Source organism: Culicoides brevitarsis, chromosome 3 (assembly GCF_036172545.1).
Source record: "Culicoides brevitarsis isolate CSIRO-B50_1 chromosome 3, AGI_CSIRO_Cbre_v1, whole genome shotgun sequence".
NCBI lineage: Eukaryota > Metazoa > Arthropoda > Insecta > Diptera > Ceratopogonidae > Culicoides > Culicoides brevitarsis.
This window is the reverse complement of record NC_087087.1, coordinates 2,256,331-2,281,459: the sequence shown is the minus strand read 5'-3', so window position 1 is coordinate 2,281,459 and position 25,129 is coordinate 2,256,331. Positions and strand designations below refer to the sequence as shown.

Genomic DNA, 25,129 nt, shown 5'->3' with positions numbered 1-25,129 from the left:
TTTTTTAATAAAAATTTAATTTTTTTAATGAAATTTTCAATTTTGGATCTTCAAAGAACTTGAATTTCTTAAATTTAATTTTTTTCTTTTATGAAATTTTTCTAATTTTTCATTTTTTAACCAAAGTTTTGCTTTTAGAGACATTTTTTGGGACTTTAGATGATCGAAGATAATGAAATTTGTTAAAAAAAATAAATAAACTTTAACTTCGAAGAACTCAATTTTTTTAATTTTTGTAATTTTTCATAAAAAAAGTTAATTTTGGATTTTCAAAGAACTTAAAATTCTTTAAATTGAATTTTTTCGTATAAAAATTAAGAAATTTTTACTAAAATTTCTGAAATTTTGCTAAAAATTTCCAAATTTGATCATATTTTAAGCAAAATTTTGCTATTTGAGATAGAAATAATTAATTTTAGTAAGAAACGAATGAATTTTTATTTAATAAAAATTAAGTTTTAAAAGAAAATTAATTACTTTATTTTAATTTATTTTTAAATATTAGATTTTTTAATTAAAATATTTTTAAAATCCTTTTTTAATTAATTAAAAACTGTTTCAAATTATTTTTAAAAAATTTTCATATTTTTAAAGATTTTTTATTTTAAATTTAATTTAATTATTTTATTTTATTATTTTATTTTAAATAAAAAATTTATATTTTTTTTATTTTTTCAAATTTTTAAATTTTTTTTAAAGGTCTAAACTTTGAATAATTTTTTTTATATAAAAGTTAAAAAAAAAATATTAAAACTCGTTAAAACTTCTAAATTTTGCTTAAAATTCTTGAACCAAAATTTTATTTAAAAAAAAAAGTTACAAAACTTAAAATTTTATTCAAGTTAAAATTTTTGGTAAAATAATTTTTTTAACAAAAAGAAAAAAAAATTTCACAAGAAATCCAAAAATTTATAATTTTCCATAATTTTGTTGATTTATTAATAGTTCCGCGAATCGCAATCCAAATCTCGCATTCCAACCAAGTTATATTTAAAATTTTCCCCGAGATATGAAAAACCAATATTTGCTGTTGCTTATCGCAACTTCAACATCATCAATCATCAAAGCGACCATCAAAGACTATTTTCTGACAAATATTTAAATTAAAATAGCTTTCGAACGATTTTTACACGAGAAAAATTTATTCTGCACGATAAAAGCATAATTATCACTTTCTTTTGTAAATAAATCAAATAATTTAATAAAAAAGGAGAGAGATATTAATAGCAAGAGCGCGAAATAAATTGAAATAACATGAAAGAAAGACAAATATTTGACGGTTTTTCGACAAAAATCACAAATTTTTCCTTTATGATGAGTAAAAGCTGTTTAATGTACCGTGGAGAGGAAGGTTTTTGTTGTGTTTTTGCAATATTTATGGGAGGACAATTTAATGAACGCGAACAACAATGAAATAAACACGCGCCTTTCTTTTACAACAATTTAAAATTTAATTATCAAGAGATCTCGTCTCGTATCCTTTAATGGCATTTTGATTTACTGAAAATTTATTTAATGGCGAAAAATCTTCAAAATGGGCCCAAAAAGTGTAAGTATGAAAAATTTAACTTTAAAAATTATTTCAATGGATGTTATAAATTAATTCCAAACCAAGCATTTAAAAAAATATTCCAATTAATTCAAACCAAGCAAAAATTCAAAAAGGCCCGAAAAAAAAAACCTGTCACTGTCAAATCTTCAAAAACTCATCAAAAACAAAAAAAAAATCCTTCGAAATTTCAAAACTTTAAACGATCAGCAATTTATCTTTCTTTAACCAACCGCACATTTGCCGTTCAAAATTGACAGCGTGCGCCGTCAATCTCATCCTGATTATGTTTATACAACTCCATAACTCATTCGATGACGAGCGACGCGAACGAAGACAAGCACAAACTTTTTTTTTTAAGAACTAAAAGTATTAAAGAAGTCAGTAAAACTTAAATGAACTGTGCATTATCCATACATAAACCACAACATGACAATAATCGTTTAAAAAGTTTTTCCTCCTTGCTTATATATTTCTTTCATCGTCATCCTCATCATCCGGAGAACGAAAAACATTTTTTTTTTGTATTTTTGGAGAAACAATGCGCCTTATCGAAGTCATTAAAATAATAAGAGTTTCGAACATAATTTAAGGAAAACGACATGTTTTGTTCTCCCTTGGCATTGCGTCGTCGTGTTATTCGAGCAACCTTCCCACACACACACTCACGGATTTTGTGGTTCAGATCGACCTACATTCGACGTTTTTTTTTTTTTACTCTGACGCAAGTTATTGTTACGTCAGTTACGAGGATATTTCAAAAAGAGCGTTTAGCTGTCGGCCCTTTTCTGGCGTGATTTCAAATCGTTTGAGAAGTTGTTCGACAAGCTGTCTGTCGATTCTTTTGTTGCGCGGGAAAAACTGCACTTGACATCATGAGGATGGTAGTTTCTAAAGTGAATTGATTTTTAGTTGATTTTTTTCAATTTTATAAAATTTTAAGAGAAAATCTATTTTTTTTTTTAATTATGAAATTCGATTTTTTTTTAATTTTATATTTAAATAGATATTTTTTTAATATTTTGAAAAAAAAAAATATAAATTAAGAGAAATTTATTTTTTATAAAAATTCAATTTAATTTTTTGAATTAAAATTTATTTTTATTTATTAATTAATTTTTTTAAAAATTTTTTAATGAAATTGATTTTTCAATTGGGAATTTTTTTTATTTTATTTTTTTTTTTTTTTGAATTGATTGAGGTTATCTAAAATATTTAAATAATTTAATTCGTCAAAAAATAATTTTCAAGCGAAATTTCCATAATTATATTTTTTTAAATATTTTTTCATTATTTAATTTTTTTATATGTATTAAAAAAATATTTTTCATAAAAATTAAATTTAAATCATTTAATTATTTATTGAATTAAATTAATAAAATTAATTATTTAGGTATAATTAATTTAAAAAATTTTAAAAATTAATTTATTTATTTTATTTTTAGTTAAAGATATTTTTAAATTTGTAACTATTTTCAAGCGAAATTTTGTTAATTTTTTTTTTTAAATTTCTATGATTTTAAATTTTTTATATTGTTTTTTTTTTTTGTAAAAATATTTTTATAAAAATTCAATTAAAATAAATTTAATTATATTATAATTTATTTAAATTTTTAATTATTTAAAAAAAATATAAATAAATTGACTTTTTTAATTCTTAATAAAAAAATAATATTTCTTAATATTTTTCATGCCAGATTTTTTAAATTATTTGTTAATATTTTTTTTATATTTATATTTATTTTTTAAAATTTCCTTAAGTCTTGAAAAATTTCCAACTATCAAAGTGCATTAACCTCCATTCCGTTGCACTTCGTAATCCTCACTATTCTCAGATTATACAAATTGCAAAAAAGAAAAAAGTTACTTTCGCTTCAAATTGTATTAAAATCTTACGTCAGTTTGTCGATGAAGGCAAAAAAAAAAAAAACGAGAGAAAAAAAACTTACCTCGATTAGATGCTATAGCAGCTTCTGTTGTTGAAGTATAATTTATTAAATAAACAAGTGAAGTTATAAATAAATAACTTTTAAAATTGAATTTTTTCAAGCAACTCATTTTGACTCAGTTTTTTTTCGTATATTCGTGCTTCTTTTACGACATGCAGGCTTTACGAACTCAGCAACGAGACTTTCAAATCTATTTATTTCTACTTTTTTTTATTATTTTGTTTATATTTGTTTATTTACTTTGTAATTTTTTGTTTCCTTTCTTTTTCACTCTTATTAATAAAGAAAGTCGAGAATCGTCGAAATTGATGAAATCGCTTCTTGTTTTCTTTTTTTATTAAATTTTTTTCTGCGGATTGTTGATGTTGATGGCGTCTGTAATGAAAGAGAAATAAGGAAAAAAATTATTTTTAGAAATATTGAAATCAATTACATTTTTATAAAATGGAATTTTTGCGTATTTTTTGTCATGGCGATAAATTGTATAAAAAATTTGATGAGATTTTAAACGAACAAGCCTATAAATTTTTTTTTTTGCAAGTCTTTGAAATCTTACATTTAATATTTTTCATTCGAATATAATTTTTGAGAGAAAATAAAATTTAAAAAAAAAAATTAAATTTGAATAATTAAAAAAATTAATTTAAAAAAAAAAAAAAAAATAAAATTAAAAAAAATAATAATAAATTTAATTTTAAAAAATTAATAAAAAAAAAATTTAAAAAAATAAAATTTTAAATAATTAAAAAAATTAAATGAATAAATTTTAAATAATTATTAAAATTAAAAAAAAAATTATAAAAAAATTAAAAAATTAAAAAAAATTAAATTAAAATTTTAAAAAATTAATAAAAAATAAAAATTGAAAAAATAAAAGAAAAATTTAAATAAAAAGAAAAAAAAATTAAAGACTTTTCTCATCTTAAGAGCTGTCAAAAAATTTTCTTTTATATCTTCAACCCGAAGGATTTAAATCAAAAACAAGCAAAACTGGAACAAAGGGATTAAATTTCACCTCATGAAAGTAGAAAACGAAGAGAAGAAAATTATTTTCCTTCAAAAAAAAAAAAAGTAAAAACGAAAAAAAAAGTTGAAGCTCAGCAAAGTTTTTTATGATGACATACAGACACACACGTTCTTGATCCCTTTTTTGCTTTATTTCTCTCCTTTTTTTTTGAGGTAGGTTTGACACTGGTCTGCACGTTCAACGTTATTTATTACGATTTAAACGGAAAAATTGAAAACCTAAACAAAAACAACTTTGACGTGCTTCGTATGGATTTCATTCAAAAAAAAAAGGAAAAGCATAAAAAATGGAATCATGACCTTTGTTATTAATTTGACGCTATCTGGAAAGAAAAACCGGAACACTTTTTTTTCAAATTGAATCAAATTCTTGACCGCCACTCGTTTTTCAACTCGTCAAGTGATCGTTTGAGGAATGAAAAAAAAGAAGGTCAAGAAGATTAAAGATAAAAAAAATTCTTCATGAGGAAAGTGTCATCGTTTTGACACTATTTCGAGTGTTTCGGAGCTCCTGTCGTATCTTGGATCATTGACACGCGCGATTTTGACGAACAGACATCACTCGAATGCGAAAAAAGGGAGAAAATGCTGCGAAAACAGAAAAAAAGTGATTGCTTTTAAATTAAAAAGGCGGAAATCGATATCAAGTACGCTTTTTTTGTGTGTTTTCGTGTTTTGCGGAAATTTTTTGGCATGGTTTTTGTTTTTTTAAAGGTGCCGAAGGTCGGCGAGTTAAAACAAACACTCGTGTTTACAGACAGACAATATCAACAGGTTTCTCGGTTATTTGCATTTATTTTACCTTTTTACCTCAGATTTTCGCATTTTTTGGATAAAAAAAAACAAAATAAAAGAGAGAAAATTGTAATTTTAACCTTGATTAACTCTCAAGTTGGAATTTTTGATTACTTTTCAATGTTTTTAATTTTTTTTCTACAATTTTCGAGTGAATGAGGGAGAAATTAAATATTCAAGTGCGTATTAAAAATTGATTCGGCAGAAAATTTCGCATTAATGAATTACTTATTCTGGTTAATTACTTTGGAACCCTTGTAAAACATTGTTTTTTGCGATGAAAAGAAAGGACAAAGTGTGAACAAGCGACGCGACAGGATAATGAGACAATAGATTTCTTACCTAAACGTTAACTGAGGATTGTTTTTGTTTGCGTAAGTGATTAAAGGCGAAAAGCTGAAGGAAAAGTGTGAGAAATAACAATGAATTAAGATCGAGAAAACGTGTTGAAGAGTTAAAATGTTGAATTCGGAGAAAATGAGGAACTTTTTTATGTCAGATTAATTTTTTAAGGAAGAAGATTCCGGAAAATTTTAAGATTTTTGATGATTTTGTTTGATGAAGATGATTAAAAATGTAAAAAAAAATTTTTTTAATTTTCTTTTAAGATAATTAAAGATTTTTTTTTAAATTTACTGAAAAATATATTTAGTAAAATTTTTTAAAAAAATTTATTAGCTTAAAAGCAAATTTAAAAACAAAATTTAAAAAAAAATTAAAATAAAAAATTTGAATTTAAATCATAATTTTTATTTCAAAATATTATTACAAGAAATTAAATTTTAACTTTTTTTTTGTAACTTTTAATGTTAATTAAATTTTAAAAAAATGTTAATTCAATTTTTAAAAAATTAATTGATTCTACCATAACTTTCGGATTTTCAATAATTTATCAAATTAAATAAATTTTTAATACAAAAATTATTTTTTTAGAAAAAAAAAATTAAAATAATTTTTTTAAGAAATTATTTTTAATGTTAATTAAATTTAAAAAAAAATTAAAATTTATTTAAAAAAAAAATTATTAATTTTAAAAAAAAATTAATTTTTAAATTTTTTTGAAAATTTTTAAATTAAATAAATTTAAAAAATTTTTTTTGATAAAAAAAATTATAAATTGTCTAAATTTTTACAAATTAAAAATAATTGTAAAAAAATTATTTTTGTAAAATTTTAAATCATCTGAAAAATTCCGAAAAATATATTCAGTAAAATTTTTAATTTTTTTTTCATTAATTTTTTTTTTAAATTTAAAAAAAAATCAATTTTTCATACAAATTTCATACGAAAAATTTAAAGAAAAATGTTAAATTCTTTATTTTTTATTGCGTTTGAAATGTTGAAGGTCGTCTCTCTTATTGACACACTCCTTGCAACTTCGCCTTACTTTTACATAAATTTTCCTTCGACAATCTCCCATGAGGAAATTTCTTAAAAAAAATAAAAATCGTAGTCGAAACAGCAGAAGGAGCATAAAAGTACAACTGCATCAATATTTGAACAAATACTTTTGTCATGTACTTTATTTTAGTTATTTCTTGTTTTTCACTTGAATTTTCAGTTGAACAAAAAAAAAACATTTTATTATGTCTACTTTACGTACCTACGATTCAAAATAATAGAAGGATTGTTAAATATTATCAAGAACAAGAAAGTTTTGTCTTGATTATATCTAAGAGATGTCACTTTTCTGCATTGCACTTCGGTATTTATACAAACACATAAAAACAACAACAAAATAGAACAAGAAAGGATAAGACCCTTGAAAGACAGAAAAAAAAACATTTTTTTCGTGTATAGATTCGTCGAGATATCGGAAAATTGTATAAAAATTTAAATAAACTGAAAGTTGTTTCCTTTCATTTCATTATTTATAGCAAAAATTTTCCTTCTTTTTCTTTGTTTGTTAAGGCATTTCAAAGAAAATTGAAAAATTTGGCGTTTTTTGGTTAAAAAGGTATCAAATGTGCATTGGGTTGAAATTTTCAAATGTAAATTGGGACAAAAAGTAAAAGCTTAATGGGTTGAAAAGTCAAAATATGCATTAAGAAGGAAATTTTAAATGTGAAATTCAACAAAAACTCGAAATATGCATTAGGTAGACATTTTAAATTGTGCATTGGGGCGAAATTTTTATATGAAAACTTCAATACAAATATGCAATTCTTATTTTTTTAAAAATCTATTGAAAAAAAAAATTGAAATGTACAATGGGTCAAACATTTTAAAATATTTTTTGGGAAAAACTTAAAATGTGCATTGGGTCAAAAATTAAAAATGTGAATTGCGACAAAAATTCTTTGTGCATTGGGATGAAAAGTTCAAATTTGTCTTCTAACATCAACTCTGAATGTGCAATGGGCAAAAAATTTAACTTTTTCTTAAGGCAGAAATTTTGAAATGTGCATTGGGCCCAATGCTTTAAATTCATAAATGCGACTTATTCGTTCTTTCAACGAAACTTTTTACAAATAATTTTCGTTATTTTTTTTTTGTTCAATAAAGAACCAAACGAAATAGCGTCGACGATTCATGTTAAGTTGGCTGACAAGAGAACAACATGCAAAGTCTTGTCCTTGTTCTGTTGCTTGTCTTGTCTTGTCTCTCTCTCTCCGGTGCTCTATTGGAAAATATTATCTGTTGATCAACGACGACGACGACGTTCCTTTGAAAGAATGTCTTATTGCTCTTTTTTCGTTGTTGCTGCTGCTCATCATCATGAAGAATGAAGCAACTTTATCTCTTTAAAAGAGCGCTTTTGACACAAACACAAACACTTGTCCTACATACTTGTGTCTTCTTCTCGTGAAGAGAAAAAAAGTTGTTTATTTTTTATTTTACAAGAGCACTATTGGATAGACAACAAACACATAAAGAAAGAAGTATGAAGGAACGGAGCAATTCCCTTCAGTTTTTTTTTTTTGCTTGAAAGAAGTTGGTAAGAAATGTAAAAAAAATATAATAATAAAGGCTTAACAAGGAGAGGACAATGGCGAGATTCTTTCATGTTCTTACGTTTTTTTTCTTGTGTCTGTGTTTCTGTCTGTTGATGTTAAACTGTTAACTTGTGTTGTGAGAAATTTGCGATTTGCAAGTTTTTTTTTTAAATTTTCCATAAATTTTTTTTTTCAATTTTTCTTAAACATTTTCAAGTAATGTTTGATAATAAAAAAAAATGTTTTTTGTAAGAAAAAAAATTTTTACAAAAATATTTTTACGAAATTATTTTTGATTTGTAAAAATTTAGACAATTCATAAAAATTATTCATAGTTAAATTTTTTTTAAATTATTTAAAAAAAAAATAAAACTTTAATAAAATTATTTTTTTTTTTTTTAATTAATTTTATTTTTTTTAAATTTCAAGCATGTTTTGGTACTTGAAAATTTTACAAAATTAATTTATTTAGAAAAAAAAAATTACAATAATTTTTTGACGATTTTTTTTTTTTAAATTATTAATGTTAATTAAATTTTAAGAAAAAAAATAATTTTGAAAAAATTTTAAAGAATTAATAATTTTAAATCAAATAAAAAAAATAAATTAAATTAAAAAATAAATAAAAATAAAAAAATAAATAAAAATTTAATAAATTTTTAATAATTAAAAAATTAATAATTTTAAAAATATTTTAAAAAAATAATTTGACCATAGTTTTCGCTTTTTTTAAAAATAATTTTTTAATTTAAAGAAAATTATGAATTATCTAAAATTTATACAAATTAGAAATAATTTTTAAAAAATAAGATTTTAAAAATTTTTTTTCAACTTTTTTTTAAACATCGCAAATTTGTTCTAATGAGAGAAGCAAATTTTTCACAAAAACTTCGTATGTCTCTCATTTCGTCTAGTTTCACATCTAAAAGGTGTATCATGAGAGACTTTTTCATACATTTTTTCTTATTTTCTCAAGAATTCATCAAGTAGTTTGCTTGTTAAAACTTCTCTTTTTTTCCTCCGTGTCCTTCGTTCCTTCTTTTAATAGCACTTACTTCTTTTGTATTTTTTTTTTGTTTTGTCTACTGCCTCGGTCAGTTGCGATTCGATCATATTACGTCTTGTTAACGATTTTTTTTTCTTTTCATAAAAATTATGAAATAAAAGGATTTTTCAAAACAATGCAAAAAAGGCAAAAAACAAGATGTAAATATTTGTAAACAGGAAACAAGAGTCCTCTTAGAAGTTTTTTTTTGTCCTTATTGTTTGTCATTCACTTAGAAATTTATTTTTTTATGAATTTTTTTTGTATTTAATAAATCGCAATAAAAATAATGGCAAAGTTGTTGAATAAAATTTGTCATGCTCGAATTATTTCATTAAAAATGTTAAATGGCGACGATGAATAAACAATTTTTTTGTGTGATTTTTTTCGACCAATCACAGTCAAAATCGGAGTTTTTAATATTTTATAAGTAGTAGATGAGAACTCAATTCAATTTAATTCAAAAAAGCATAAAAACCCGTAAGTAAGTGATAGAGAACGACTCGAGCACTCTCGGAAAAATATAAATTTTAATCTCGAATGGATTTAAGCGGATTAACTTTGCTAATCCAATATTTATGCACGAGAAACGAGGAAAATAAATTTTCTTGTTTGTTATTTGAATGTAACTCTCACTCTTTTTTCTCGACAATTTTCATTTTTTTTTAATCATCAGAATTTCATCGCGCATCGAAAATCTTTCAAGGGACAAAATGGACAAAAAAATCGTAAAATAAAAGGATTATCTATGTCTTTCATTAAAGATCTCTTTCAAAACAAAATTAATTGTCTGTGAATCGATGACGATGCGTGCGAGCGAAAATTTTTTAAGAAAAAACGTCGAAAGAGCATTGAAGGGAGAAAAATCGAAGGAAATTTATTCAAATTTTATTCATATAAGCGGAATATAAACCGAGATAGGAGATAAAAGACGCAAAAAAAAAATCATCACCTGTCGATTTTTTCAAAGGTCATGGAGTTGATGACGCGTGAAAATCTTTAAAGATGGAAGTTTTGAACTTGAAAAAAAAATTGATGAAAAAAGCTTAAAAGAAAATTTTTTCTTGTGCTCGTTAATGAAGTTTTTGTTCGAATTTTCGTAAATTTTTTTTTTTCACATAAATAATTATTTTTTTTTATAAAAAAAAATATTTTCTTTTAAAATTTTATGTTAAAATTTTTTTTATTAATAAAAAATTAACAATTTATTAAAATAAAATTTTTTAAAATAAAAAAAAAATTAAATAAAAAAATTTTAAATAATTTTTTTTTTAACAAAAATTTTTTTAAATAAATTTAAATTAAAATAAAAAAAAAATATTTAAAAAAATTTAATTTATGACCATTTTTATGAACTTTAAAAAATCGAAATTTTCACACATTTTTTTTTAATAAGGAAAATTTATTTCTTTGAAATTTTTCTATTTAAACAAAATTTTTTGTTAATAAAAATTTAACAAATTAAAAAAAAATAGTCGAAAATTTGTTTTTTTAGAAAATTTTATTTATTTAATTTTTTTTAATTTTAAATTAAATTTTTGTATAAATTTTAATTAATTTATTTTTAATTTTTTTCGATTTTTTTAATTTTTTTTTAAGAAATAATTATTTCATTTAAGCTTTTTCCATAATTTTTTTTTTAAATTTCAAACAAAAAAAAAAAAAAATTTCTTTAAAAAAATATTTTGTGAGCATTTTTATGAACTTTAAAAATCAAATTTTACTTAAACCAAAAATTTTTCATCAAAATGTATTCAAATTTCATTTTCATAAGGCTAAAAATCGAAAATCAAACCCATTTTCTCTCATTAATTTTGCTAATATACCAAATTTGCGTTTTTAATGAACTCTTAATGACCATTAAATACAATTTTCTCCTCTTATCACAAATGTCCAACATCCATTAACGACTTTAAATTGGTCTTCGATAACAATCATAACTGTCCCCGTAATAAATTTTCCCTGTCACGACCTTAATTTCCATATACCGAGAGAGCACTCAGACAGCTAAACAAATAATTTGCCCGACAATTTGCTTAAAACATTAAAATTTTTCCTTTTTCCTCCGAAAAAAGAACATTTTTTTGCAGGAAGCTAAAAATGTCATTTTCAGTAAAATAAAAAAAACATGTATTGATCTCTCACTCCTAAACAAATATTTATTGAAATATTTTTATCAATTTTTTTCAACCTTCATTTTTTATTTTTATTTATTTTTCATTGACATTTGGTTCTTTTTCTCTCTTTTTTATTGCTTCTTTACTTCATGATTTCACGAGAAAAACGAAAAAAAAAGACGAAAAAGACACAAATTCAATATTAGACAAGAAAAATTATATAAATATCAGAAAAATAAAAGTCTTTTATGACACTCACGTAATTTCCCGCATTACCGCAGCAGCACAAGTTGAGTCACGGTGCGACATGACACACAAACAGAGAGAAAATTTTTACTCTCGAGTCGCACAAATTTGAATATAAATAAAGAAATAAGTGACTTTCTATACATTTTTGCTGGCTTAGACTCAATACGTCGTTTTTTCGTACAGAACGAAGGCAAAAATTGAATAATCATTAAAATAAATTTTATGCCATTCCATAATAATAATAAATACTGAATTTCTTGAGTTGGAGTTCAGTTGCTTCTTCCGTCTTTTCTCATTTTTTTCCGTATTTCGCATAAAGCGAGGAAGAAGAAGAAAAAAAGTCGTGATGTATGATAACGACTTTTTATTGCTTCGTACTCAAACTTTTTTTTTCTTTTTTGCTTTACACACATTTTTTTTATCAATATTCATCGCGTTGCCGATGATGTTTCAGGTACTAATGACCTAAATAATTGAATAAAATTTCAAGTATGTGGGGAACATTTTATGCATTATTGATCAGATGGAGGCTTCTGGTTGTTGTTTTCATGCCGACAGAAGTGCGGCGTTGAAGGGGAGAAAATGATTTTTTTTATTTGAATTTTTTTCTGAAGTTTAATATTTTTCAAAGTAATTTATTTGTTAAATTTCATTTAGCAATTTTTTTAAAATAAAAAAAAATGTATTCAGCAAGTTTGTCAAAAGTTTTTCAGAAAATTTTTTAAAAATTTATTTTAATTTTTTTTTATTCAGTAAACTTTTAATTGAAAAAAATTCTTTTCAAGCAAATATCATCAAAAGGTCGTTCAAGGACTTTTTATTCAGCAAATTTGTGAGAAATTTTTTCAAAAACATTTTATTCAGCAAACTTTTCATTTTTTTATTCAGTAAGTTTATTTAGAAAATCTTTGAAGAAATTTTATTATTGAATAATTTTTTAACAATTACCTGAAAACTTTTGAATTTAGCAAATCTTTAAGAATTCCTTAAGAATTTTTCAGAAATTTTTTTTCAATAAAGTTTTCTAAAATTTGTTTTAAGCTTTTTATTTTGCAATTTTTTAACAAATTTTTATTCAGCATTTTTTTAAGCAAAAAATTGTTTAACAAATTTTCATTCAGCAAATTTTTTAGTTATTTACTCAGCAAATTTGTTCAGCAAGTTTGTTTAGAAAATCGTTCAAGCAAATTTCATTTGAAAGTCGTTCAAGAACTTTTTATTTAGCAAATTTGTCAAAAATTCTTCAAAAAAATTTTCAAAAATTTATATTGAAATTTTTATTCAGCAAACTTTTTAATTTTTTTTATTCAGCAAATTTGTTCAGAAAAAAATTAGCAAATTTTTAATAATTCTTCAGAAATTTTTTTTAAAATAAATTTTTCTGAAATTTGTTTTTAAGCATTTCATTCAGCAAAAAAAAAATCGTTTAACAAATTTTTATTCAGCAACTTTATATTCAGCAAATTTTTCAGAAATTGATTCAGCAACTTATTATTCAGCTAATTCAATCCAAAAATCTTTTAAGAAATTTTAATTAATTCAGCAAACTTTAAACAAAAAAATTTCAAATACATCCCTGAACCATTTCATGTCTCGTCGCAGCGACGCTCGACAAGAAAAAAGGAAAAAAATAGAAAGGGAAACGCGTGTCTGTATTATTAAATTTAACATAGATTGTTATTATTTTACATAAGGACTCAATTTTCTCATTTTTTCCTAAAAAAAAAAAATTTTTTTCATGGAAATCAATTTTCCATCAAAACATTGTTTTGTTCGTTGCAAAATAATAACAAATAACAACTTGTAACAAAATATATTTTTGTTCGGTTAGTCAGAAAACCCTTGCAGCAGAACATTTTTCCGAAAAACAAAAACAGTTTAAAATTAAAATCGCCCGCGAACATTCAATCATCGGAAATCGTGTCTTGTCGATAAATTTATAAAAAAATCTCGAAGAAAAAAAAATCCACTCGAAACCTCGTTCTTGACCAAAAAATAATAAAAATTCAGCAGTTTTTTTATGAACATGTCTCTGTGTGTTTTTTTGTGGTCGATAGTTCAATTCCCCATAGAAATCGAGTAAAAAAAAACGAGAAAAGTTCGTTATTAGGACTATGATGATTTTTGTTGGATTTTCCGGCAGTTCATTGTTCGGCTGTAACTCGTACGAGAATTGAGTATTATTTAACTTTTGTTGGTTTTTCGGTGAATGTCTGCTATGATAGATTTGAGTGGCTCTTTTTGTCTCTGTTGGCATCGAAATAAACGACAAAAAAGCTTGGAATGATAAAAGAACAAAGAAAACGAAGAAGAGCGGAGCGACGAAAGAGGATTGGACAGAGATAAGAGATATTATCACGTCAGTTTTGAGGCAAATATGTGTCGAAAAGTGAACAGGAAAAGGGAAGAGATAGCACTTTTTTGTGCAAATTCATCGGAAAATCGAGTCTGGACCGTTTATCAATAACAATGCCAATAACGTAAGAGCATTTCACGCAGCTGATGTCCATTGTCTTTCGTTCCGTTAACAGATTTTGGTTTTTTTCTCTCTCTCATCAACTTTGTAACAAAAACATTCTCGTCCCATTTTTGTCTTGCCTTGGGTAAAAAAAAGGAGTTTGAAACAGCAAAAAAAAAGGGAATTGAATTAATCAGACAAATTTTTTCGTTTTCTCCATCTCCTTTTCTCGACTCGAAGTGCTTTGATTTGATTGAATTTTGACAATCACCGGATTTATTTGATACCTTCAATTTGCGTTGTTTTGACAATTATAATGTGCTTGTCCCTTTTTTTTCTCTTTCTTGGGTCCTTTTACCTGATTTTGATCCTGATTGATAAAAGGACGTCAATTTTCTTGCTCGATTTGATGGAAATTGCAAATGTTGATAAAGACAGGTATTGTTTTCTTTGAAAATGGAAGGAATTGATAAAAAATTTAAAGTTTTAAAGTGAATTCGACGCAAATTTAAGGTTGAGGCGAATTCAGTTAAATTTTTTAAAAATTTTTTTGACAATAAAAGCTTTGAAATTCAAAAAATTTTGTGAAAAATTTTCATAATTTGAATAAAATTTAATAGAAAAAGTTTTAAAAAATTATTAAAAATTAATAAAATTGAATTCGACGCAAAATTTGTTTTCAGTCGAATTCATAAAAATAATTAAAATTTGTGTTTTTAATTAGAAAAAAAAAAAATTAAAAAAATAATTTTTTGAATTAAATGAACAAATTTTTTTTTAAAAATTATGAAAAACTAATAAAATTGAATTCGACTCAAAATTTGTTTTCAGTCGAATTCATAAAAATAATTAAAATTTATTTTTTTAATAAAAAAAAACTTAAAATTACAAAAAAAAGAAAAAAAAATCATTTTTCAAAAATTAACATGAACAAAAAAAAATTAAAATTATGAAAAATTAATAAAATTGAATTCGACTCAAAATTTGTTTTCAGTCGAATTCATAAAAATAATTAAAATTAATTTTTTCCCCAAATTTAAAAAAAAACTTCAATATTGCATTATTTGATTTAAAATTTAGTTAATGTCTAAAATTTTTCTTAAATTAATTTTTTATTAATTTTTTTCAATTCGCCATTTTCTCAAATTCCGTCGAATTCACGAAAAAAAAAAACATCAAATGAGTAAAATTTTTCCATAAACTCGAATAATGCGCAACAACTCAGCCATAAATTATCGCGTCATTACCTCGTTGCTTCGTGCTTTCATCATTAACGTTACTCGAATTTCCTCGTTAAGTGAAATAAATTCGTTAATTTCCTCATTTTTGAATTTATTTATAATATCCGATGATTTTACTTTATTTTTTTTTTTTTGCTTTCGACAAGAATCGCAATTCATTGTCCATGTAAATGCCCTTCAGTTCAATTAGAGCGCCGAAAAATGTGTGCAAAGGAATTTTTTGGCGAAGAAGAGGGCGTGAGAAAAATCAATAAAAACCATAAATTTCGAGGCGTTTAATTCTCCGTTTTAATTAAAAATTATCCGCACAACCTTGGCACGAATTTCTTAATTTTTAATGGATTTTTTTAACGAAAATTTTTGAGGAAACCTGCCAGAAAAAGAAGGGAATCAGGTGCCCATGTAACATTTTTTTTTGTAATTTAAAGAAAAAAAAAATGATTAATTAAGTGATGAAAAATTTTTTAAAGAACTTAAAAAAAATTAATGAAGCATGTTAAGGAAAAAAAGAAACCAATAAAAATCTCGTCTCAATTGGATTCACTTACAAAAAAAAAAAAAAAATAAAAATTATAATCGACTGGTCATAAATTCAATATTTTTTCTATCTCTCTATATCCAGCTTTGACGAACACAATCAATCAAAAAAAAATTTCTAACTTTTAAATAACACAAAATAAAAAAACTTTGATTGAATGGATAAAATTTTTAGACGAGGAATAAAAAAAAATTGATAGAAAAACGTTGCTTTTTTCCGAAATAAAAATAAAAAATTGGCAACATCAATAGCATTGAATGGCACTGAATTTGGGGAAAATATCAAAAGCGGAGTAGTTAAAGTAATGCTTTTGTGCTCGCAGTCGACAAGGGATGACAAGCATGACAGAGAGTGATTGAAAGTTCGTCAAGCGTTTGCTTCTCTCGTTCGTCTCTCGTGCGACGACGACGACGATGATGATGACAAAAGTTCAGCTCAAAAATGCTGACAAAGGCTAAACGGATTTTGTGAGCTTTTGTTGCTTCGCTCTTACTCGTTACTTTCCATCACGTAATGGCTGGAAATGGATTCGTAAATCAAAATCGACATGAATGAAAAATGGACAGAGCGATTAATGAAGATGTTTTAGTTTTTATGAAAATTTAATTTTTTTTCATTTAAAAATTTTAAATTTAAAAAAATTTTTAAGTTAATTTTATTTAATTAGAATTTTTATTTTAAAATTTTTATAGTTTTAAATTTTCTCACTGATTTTAATTATTTTTAAAAAATTAATTTAATTTTTATTTTTATTTTAATTCAATACAAAAATTATTTCAATTTTTTTTATCAATATAAGAAATAAATTAATTTTTAATCAAAATTATCATTAAAAAAATTTTTGAATTAAATAATTTTTTTTTTTAATTTTAGTAAAATTTAAAAATTATTTTTTAACAAAATAAAAAAAAAATATTTTTTTTTTAAATTTAAATAATTTTTTAAAAATTATTGAATTAAATTAAAATTGAAATTAATTTTAAAAAAAAATAAAAATAATAAGTTTTTATTAATAAAATTAATCTTTTGATCGAAAATTTCCATTTTTTTTAAAAATTGATTCAAAATCGAAAAATTTACGATTTTTACTTGACTTTGAGATTTTTAATGCATAAAAAATAAAAAGTTTCTTAAAAATTTTAATTTGAAAATTATTTTTTTTAATTTGTTAATTAATGTTAATTAATTTTTAATTAAATTTAAAATTGAAAAAAAAATATTTAATTAAATTAATGAATTAATTTAATTAAAATTTAAAAAAAATAAAATAAAATTAATAAATTTTTATTAAAATAAATAAATTTAATTTAATAAATAAATTTTTATTAAAGTTAATAAAATTAAAATTTTTTTAAGGTTAAAAAATTTTTTTAAGTTCATTAAAAATCTCTTAAAAAATTTAATTTAGAATTTTTTTTTAAACATGAAACATTTTTCTTCATCGCTCCATCCTTAAAATTAATGGTACTTTTATTTAGAACCAACAAAAAAATGTAAAGTAAATTGTCTTTCCATGTCCAGTTTCTTCCTGAATTCCTCGTACAATTTGCTTGATAAGCAATTCCTTTTTTTTATTTTATGCTTTTAGATGATTATTCGTTTCCTGCCTTTTTGCAATGAGGAAAAATCGAAAAAATAAATAAGAGCTAAATATGCATGCACCAAATCGTGCCATAGACCATATCTCGGATCTGAGCTCAATTTCCAATAAAATGAATAAAATAAAAATCTTGTTGGTTACATGAGGCAAAATACGAACGGAGCAATTTTCAATCATCTTTTGCAGTTTTTTTCGTCGTTTTTTTGCGAAATAAATACAGTTTATCTGAACGAAAACGAGACGATATGCAATTGTTTCCTCTTTTATCCTCGATACAAATCGCTTCTCTACTTCGCTTTATATATTAAAATAATATGAAAGAAGTGAAAGAAATAAGTTGATCCGCAATTGTATTGCATTAAAAAACGAAGTTGAAAATTCTCTTCGTGCAGTAATAAAACAGAATAACAAAAGTTTATCATTTCGCTTGCATTTGAGAGAAGAAAAAAATAAAAAGAGAAGCAAATAAACAGTAAAAGTACTTTACAAATGTAATTTGCCTTTCTCTGTGCAAGTCTTCTTGATATTATATTCGTATTTAATTCTTCTCCTTATTTTTTTTTTTTATTTTTCTCGAGAACGAGTTATGAAGAAGGATGCAAGAAAGTAGTTTTCTGTTGTTGCGCTCGTAATAAGATGCCAATTTTCGTATCTCGTTGTAGGAGACATTTTTTTTTTGCAAAATTACTCCGTAATGGTGAGAACTTGACCCATTTATTGTCGAGACGAGTTAACTCGAGGTAGTAAAATCACAAAAACGGCAATTTTGAGGGATTATCGGAAATGGAGATGATTACTTCGTGCAGTTATTTTATGGAAAATTTTTATTTTATTGGAAATTGATATGAAAGCTAAGCCGCTTTAATGGGGGAGTTTTAGAATAATTTGAATATTTCGATTGAATGGAGGAAATTTTACGTTTAAATTTTCGTTGTGTGCATTTCAGAGATATTTTTAGGTGCATTTTTGCCATAAATGAGATGGAATTGTATCTTGCATATTTGAGATATTGGATTATTTTGGGAGTTAATTTAATGAAAGTTTTAGTTTAAAAGAAATTATTTTCGTTTTATAGAATTTTTCATACAAAAATTTAAATTTTGTGAATTTTTTTAAGAGATTTTTTCTCCAATATGATAAATTTTTGCCAATATAATTTTTATAAATAAGGAAAAAAAAATATTTTTGAAAATGTTAATAAAATTATTGAAAACAAAAATCATATAAAATTTAAAAAAATAATAAAAATAATTTTTGTTATAAAAAATAAAAATTTGTTATAAAATTTCAAATTAAATAAAATTTTTAATTAAAATTAATTTTAATTTAAAAAATTAAATAAAATTTTATTATTAAATATTTAATTATCAAAAATTAAATTTTTAATTTTTTTAACTTCAAATATTTCATAAATTTTTTTATGATAATTTTTTATAATAAAATATAAAATAAAAATTTTTTTAAATAATTTTCCAATAATAAAATTTTATTTAATTCAAAATTAATTTTAATTTTAAATTTTATTTAATAAAAAATTATTTTTTTATAATAAAAATTATTTTTTCAATTTTTATATGATTTTTTAAATTATTTGATATAAATTTATAGTAAAAAAAGTAAAAATTTTTTTTGTGACATTTTTAAGAAAAATTTTCCTATTAAAATAATTAAAATAAATTTCTGATCTTTAAATATTAGTGCTTCATAATAAATATTTTAATCAAAATCATTTTTATCAAAAAAAAAATTAATTTTATTAATTTCTATTATTTTAAAATTTTTTATTTATTATTTTTTAATAATAAAATTTTATTCCATTTAATTTTTTTTAATTGTTTGAATTTAGTTTAAAATTTTATTTAATTTTTGTTATAAAAAAATTATTTTTATTATTTTATTTTTATTATTATTTTTTTAAAATTTTTAAGAAAAGTCAAAAATTTTTTTTAATTTATTTATTTATCTTTTTCACGAATTATTTTTATTTTTCGATTTCCAACAATTACCCTTTAAAAAATAAAATAATTCCTCGAAAAACGCAAAAAAAATGTTATACAAAAATATTTATGAGCAATTTCTCTTCATAAAATTCTTGCATTCATAAATAAATGCAAGATAACAACTGATTCACTATAATATGTGAAAAATCTCATAAATTCCATAAACGCACTGCATTTTTTCATATAATAAACAACATTTGTTCCGTAAATATTCCTTCAACAAAAAAAAAAACGGCAAGTTATGTTCATGCAAATCCCTTTGTAAGCCTTTTAAACACACGTTCGCTATCTCTCAAAAAATATTTTCTTTTGTAAATTTTTTTGTTACCTTGTCTCGCCGGTTATATCCTTTTTTGCTTCAAGTTTATTAAATTTATATTTTTTTTCTTTTTAAATATAATTTTATGAAATAAAAAAGAGCGTTAGGTTTTTTTTCACGCAATTTAATTTCAATTAATAAGCACTTTATTATGTTAGTAAACTTCTTTCATTTATTTTTTTTTCGCTCTTCTTCCTTCTTCACGTTTTATTTTTTTATTTTTTTTTCGCTATTGAGCACTGATTTTTTTTTCTCGGAATTTTTTTTTTATTTTTTTTATGAATGAGTGAACAGATATTTCTAGTCTCTACTCATTTATCATTTTTTTTTATTTTTTTCACTCCGAACTCAAAACCGCACAGATCCGTGATGTTGTGATAGTTAATTTTTTATCATTAAAAATGCACGTTGGACGTGCAAGAATAACGGCAGCAAGTTGTAACATAAGCTGCAATACTTTTTTTTAATTGCTTGATAATTATTTTAAATTATTTGTGACTCCTTTTTCTTTTTGGTTTCTATGCGAAACGTTTCTTTTGTTTTTTTTTATAATTTTTTTCTTCGTTGTTGTTATTTTAATTTATTTTTTTTTTTAATTTTGTTTCTACACAGAACGATTAGCATTTTCTTTCAATTGTTTTCCTTTTTCTTTATTTATTTTTTTCGCAGTCAAACGAGGTCAAATGACTTTTTTAGTGCCAAAAAAAATTATTTTTTTCCACGAATTTTTTGTTTTTATTTTTTTTTTTTCACTTTCTTGAATTATTTTTTTTTTAATTTTTTTTCGTTAAATATTTTTTTCCTGCATTTTTCGGAATATTTTTTTTTTAATTTTTATCAAATTCTCCAAATGTGCAGTACATATAGAACAAATACACACGTAAAAACGACACGACCTGTCACGTTTATAGTTAAATAATAACTGAAAATCATTTCACATTAAAGTCCCGGTTATCAAAATGTGTACATCAACATCGGATCTCTCGGTACGCGAACCTCCAAAAATAATAATAATAAAAGATGCGAGTGCAAAAGGGGCGCAGACTCGTTTCCAGTTGTGATTCGTTCGACTTTCGTCCTCGTAAATGAACGTCGAAGGGTGTTTCGCAAGTTCCGACCCGAGTACACATGTTGCACACGAAATTTCCCCTGTTTCGAGTTCATGCAAGTCCTTTTTCGTTCATTTCGTCGTCGGCTGTACATGACAATCCATGTCCATTAACTGCACTCTCTTTGCAACCTGTAAATCCGTCTGTCATAACAAAACATCAGAGATTGCATGTAGTTTGTGTTTAATTTTTATGAACATTTTTGCTGCCATTCCATTGTGTGATGCGGTATGTCGCGATGTTTCGATTCACCCGCGATGACAACTTTTCTATTTTTTTTTTTATTTTAAATGTAAAATAAATACCCGGCACAATTGTCAATCAGCAATTGATTGAAATGACGGGGAAGGGAGATCCGATTAATGAGGGAATTCAGTCGATATTATTTTTTAAAAAAATATTGAAAGTCATTGGAGTTCATGGGAATTTGAATGGCGCTCAGACAGTTTTTTGTTTAGAATTCCGAGAAATCTGTGAAATTATTTAAAAAAATCTTTTGTTAATGATTTTTGTGGAAAAACTTGTGCGATGGTAGAATTAATTCCAATTAATTCAAGTTCAATAGAAAATATGAATGAATAATAATTTTCATTGAAATAAAAAATTCTTTTTTAAACTATTTGGAAAGTCGAAAATAAAAAAATAATAAACATTAAAAATAATATTAAAAAAAATTAAAAATAAATATTTAAAAAAAAAATAATTTTTTGAAATAAAAAACAAAAAATTGATAATAATTGATAAAAACCATTGATTTATAAATAAAAATTAAAAAAAAAATAAATGAACAAAATGACAAAAAAAAATTATTTTTTTATAAAATATCAAAAAAAATCCCATTTTGACCTTGATAAATAAATGATTTTAATAAATTTAATAATAATAAATAAAAAAATACAAATTTTAAAAGTAGAAAAATTTTACTTCTTTATTTATTTTTTTTTTTAAATTTAGAGATGAAAAAAAGGCTTAATATTATTTAAAAAAAAATTAAAAATATTTTTAAAAAATTTTGTTTAAAAAAATAAAAAAAATTAAAATTAAAAAAAAACAAAATATCGATGGCAGTTGGTAAAAATAATTAATTTAATATTTAATTAATAATTTGATTGAAAATTCAAAAAAAAAATTAAGATAAACAAAAAAAAAATAATATTTAATAAATAAAACTTGCAAATATTTTTAGAGGGTCAAACATTTAAATTTTCTTTCTAAAGTAAAAAAAATAAATTTTACTTGAATTTAATTTTTTTTTTCTTTTTTAATAAATTTTTAAGTGAATTGAAAACTCCCAATGAAATTTATTAAAAAAAAATTTAAACTTCAAAATTTCCTTAATAAAAATATATTTTTTTCTTCACTTCACCCAAAAACTTCTTTTATCATTTAAAAAAATATCTGACCTAATTTCTCTCACATTTTAATGATCGAATTAACGCTTCGAGGCGTCAAAACTTAAAATATTGCAATAAATATCGAAATTTGGTACTCTCTAAAACTACAAAAAATAACATTGAAGCACAATAGAATTGAACTTATTTTTCCCAATTGAATTTACTTATTTATTTATTCAGTCATCATTATTATTTTATTACCTTTTATACTGCCGTCGCTCGCATCAACTGCACCGAGTCGTCATGCTGATGATGAAATTTATATATATTTATTTCAACAAAAAGTAGTTTATGGTTTTAACTATATTTGTGCCCTGTAGACAAATTCCGAATCAAATAAAATGATTTTGAGGCATTATAAAACTCTGAAATTGTATAAATTTTCAATTTCTCTCGCAATTCGTCGTATAACAAAAGTTTCGCATGCAAAAAAGGTTTATTTTTGTTTCATTATGTTTTGCATTTCGCATCTTTCGGCGTACGTTTGTGCGATAAAATGAAATTATTTTTGCGAAAATTCAATGAAAAACACCAAAAATTTCTGTATTAGTAAACTAAATATAGAGACGAAAGTTGCTCCTTTTCAAAAATTTGTGTGTGCGAGTGTGTGAGGCGCACCAAATCAAATAAAATAGATTTTCGATAATAATATTTTATGCTGCTGCTGTGTGTGTATTTCTTTTGTGCATTTCGCATTAAAATAAATATAATTTTCGGATTTATACCTTTTTCGAGGCAGTTCGAGGATGGAATTAACACCTCAATAAAATGTACTTGCTGCGCGATCGGTGTACGTGAAATCAGCTAAAACTAATTAAATCAACAACTGTATCGTTGGTGCAAGCGACTGAGCTCTCTATTGCGATGAAAAAGTAACAGGAATGTACCATTGAAGGGCGATTTTGAAATTTTTGTGACAAAAAAAATAATTTTTGAATTAATTGAAATTAAAAAAAAATAATTTTTTTTTAAATTTTAAAAATTAAAAAAAAATTTTTTAAAAATTATTTTAAAAATTTTTATTTAAAAATTTAATTTTTTTTTTTAATTTAGCTTGATTTGGATTAAAAAAAATATAAAAAAAATTTAAAAAATTATGAAAATTTATTAAATAATTAGTTTAAATATTTTTTTTGTAATTTAAAAAAAAATTAAATTTAAAAAATAAAAAAAAATCGACTTTTATGAAAATTTATAAATTTTGCTTAATTTGAATTAATAAAAAAAAAAATTTAAAAAAAATTCTACTTTAAAAAAAAATTTATTTTCGAAAATCAAAAAAAAATTTTCTTTGGAAATTCAATAATAATATTGCTTAATTTGAATTAATAAAATTTTAAAAAATTTATTTCTTTTTATTTTTTGAAAATTCATAAATTTCGCTTGGCTTGAAATGATCAAAATTTTTTGAATTTCGAAAATTTTTAAACAAATAAAAATTTTTTAAAAAAATTAAAAAAATTTATTCTTTAATAATTTTTGTTTAATTAATAAAATTTTTTTTAATATCAAAAATTAGAAAAAAAAATTTTTTTTTGAAAATTAATGAGAATTTTTTATATTTTAAAAATTTAAAAAATAATGTACTTTTTTAAAAATTAAAAAAAAATTGCTTGGTTTGGATTAATTGGAATTTTTTGAAATTTCTCCTGAAAAAAAAATTAATTAAATTAAATATGCAAATAACTCACCATCGAATTGCCTTTTATAAAGTTTCCTCTTTTTACATCCTTGCTCGGAATGCTGTTCGGTATCCAACCGCCGAACACACACACACACTTCTAATATTAAATTTCACAATATGTATGAATTTCCCTATTGACTTTACAAAACTAATTTGAAGCATTAATAATAAAATGGCACATGCAGCTCGGTATGTGCGGCGTAAAGTTTTGACGACAACTCCGTGCGACTGAACGTTGCGGTAAATGACGGCGGATTGTTTGTTAAGTCTTCAGTGATGCGTCAAATCTCGTGCATGTGATGAATTTTGCAAAATTTATGGCCTAAACTGCAATAATTATTTCATGTCGATCGAAATCAAGATGTTTCGGGGTGCGATGACGATAATTATATGCAAATGACATTTTAGCGAGAAGATGGAGAGATTCTCCGAAAGTGATTCAATTAAATTTTCATGCTGCTGGTCAGGAATTCAATAATAAGATATAGAGTGAAATTGGATATTTATTGCAAAGGACACTTACCGTCGTATAATGAGCTTTCAGCAAGATTACTGCAATTGATATCCGAGAGTATGTTTGCGGTGTCGGATGACAATGATATAATCATAAACAATCAAGAGGAAAGGAGTTTAACTGCCTTTGTTGGTCAATTTGTGAGATAATTTTGTCTGAAAGGAGAGAAAGGTCGTGAAACGTCAATTAATTATGAAATTTTAAGTAAAATATGAAAATTTTCTTAAACAAAATTCAATTTTTAAAGTTTTAAAAAAGATATTTACAAAAAAACTAACCTCAAATTTTTTTCGAAATAAATATTTTCATTAATTAGACCTCTTTTTTATCAAATTTTGTCAAAATTTAACTTAAAAAGTTTTTTTTATTTACCTTTTTGCTCATCATGTCAAAAAATTTTAACAAAAAGTGATATCTTTATAAAAACTAACCTCAAAGTCGCTTGTAAACATAAATGGCGGGAAAGGCAGATCCGAATAATGAGTCGATTTGTGAATAAATTTTGTCTAAAAGGAGAAAATATTTATAAATTTGGTTAGAAAACGCCTTTATGTTGAATTTATAAAAATTTTCTTGAAAAAAAATTAAATTTTAAGCTCTTAATTA

At 23.1% G+C, this 25,129-nt stretch overlaps 1 protein-coding gene across 1 annotated transcript in view; it reads right to left on the bottom strand.

The window, feature by feature from the left end:
* Positions 1-20,371, bottom strand: part of LOC134835871 (protein amalgam) — a 135,224-nt gene extending 114,853 nt beyond the window's left edge. Inside the window, exons 1-2 of the mRNA XM_063850861.1 lie at positions 19,832-20,371; positions 3,499-3,873 (exon numbers count right to left, since the gene is read on the bottom strand). Of these exons, the coding sequence (XP_063706931.1) occupies positions 3,499-3,607 (109 nt within the window). The 5' untranslated portion in view covers positions 3,608-3,873; positions 19,832-20,371. The remainder of the gene's footprint in view (positions 1-3,498; positions 3,874-19,831) is intronic.
* Between the last annotated feature and the right edge of the window lie 4,758 nt (positions 20,372-25,129).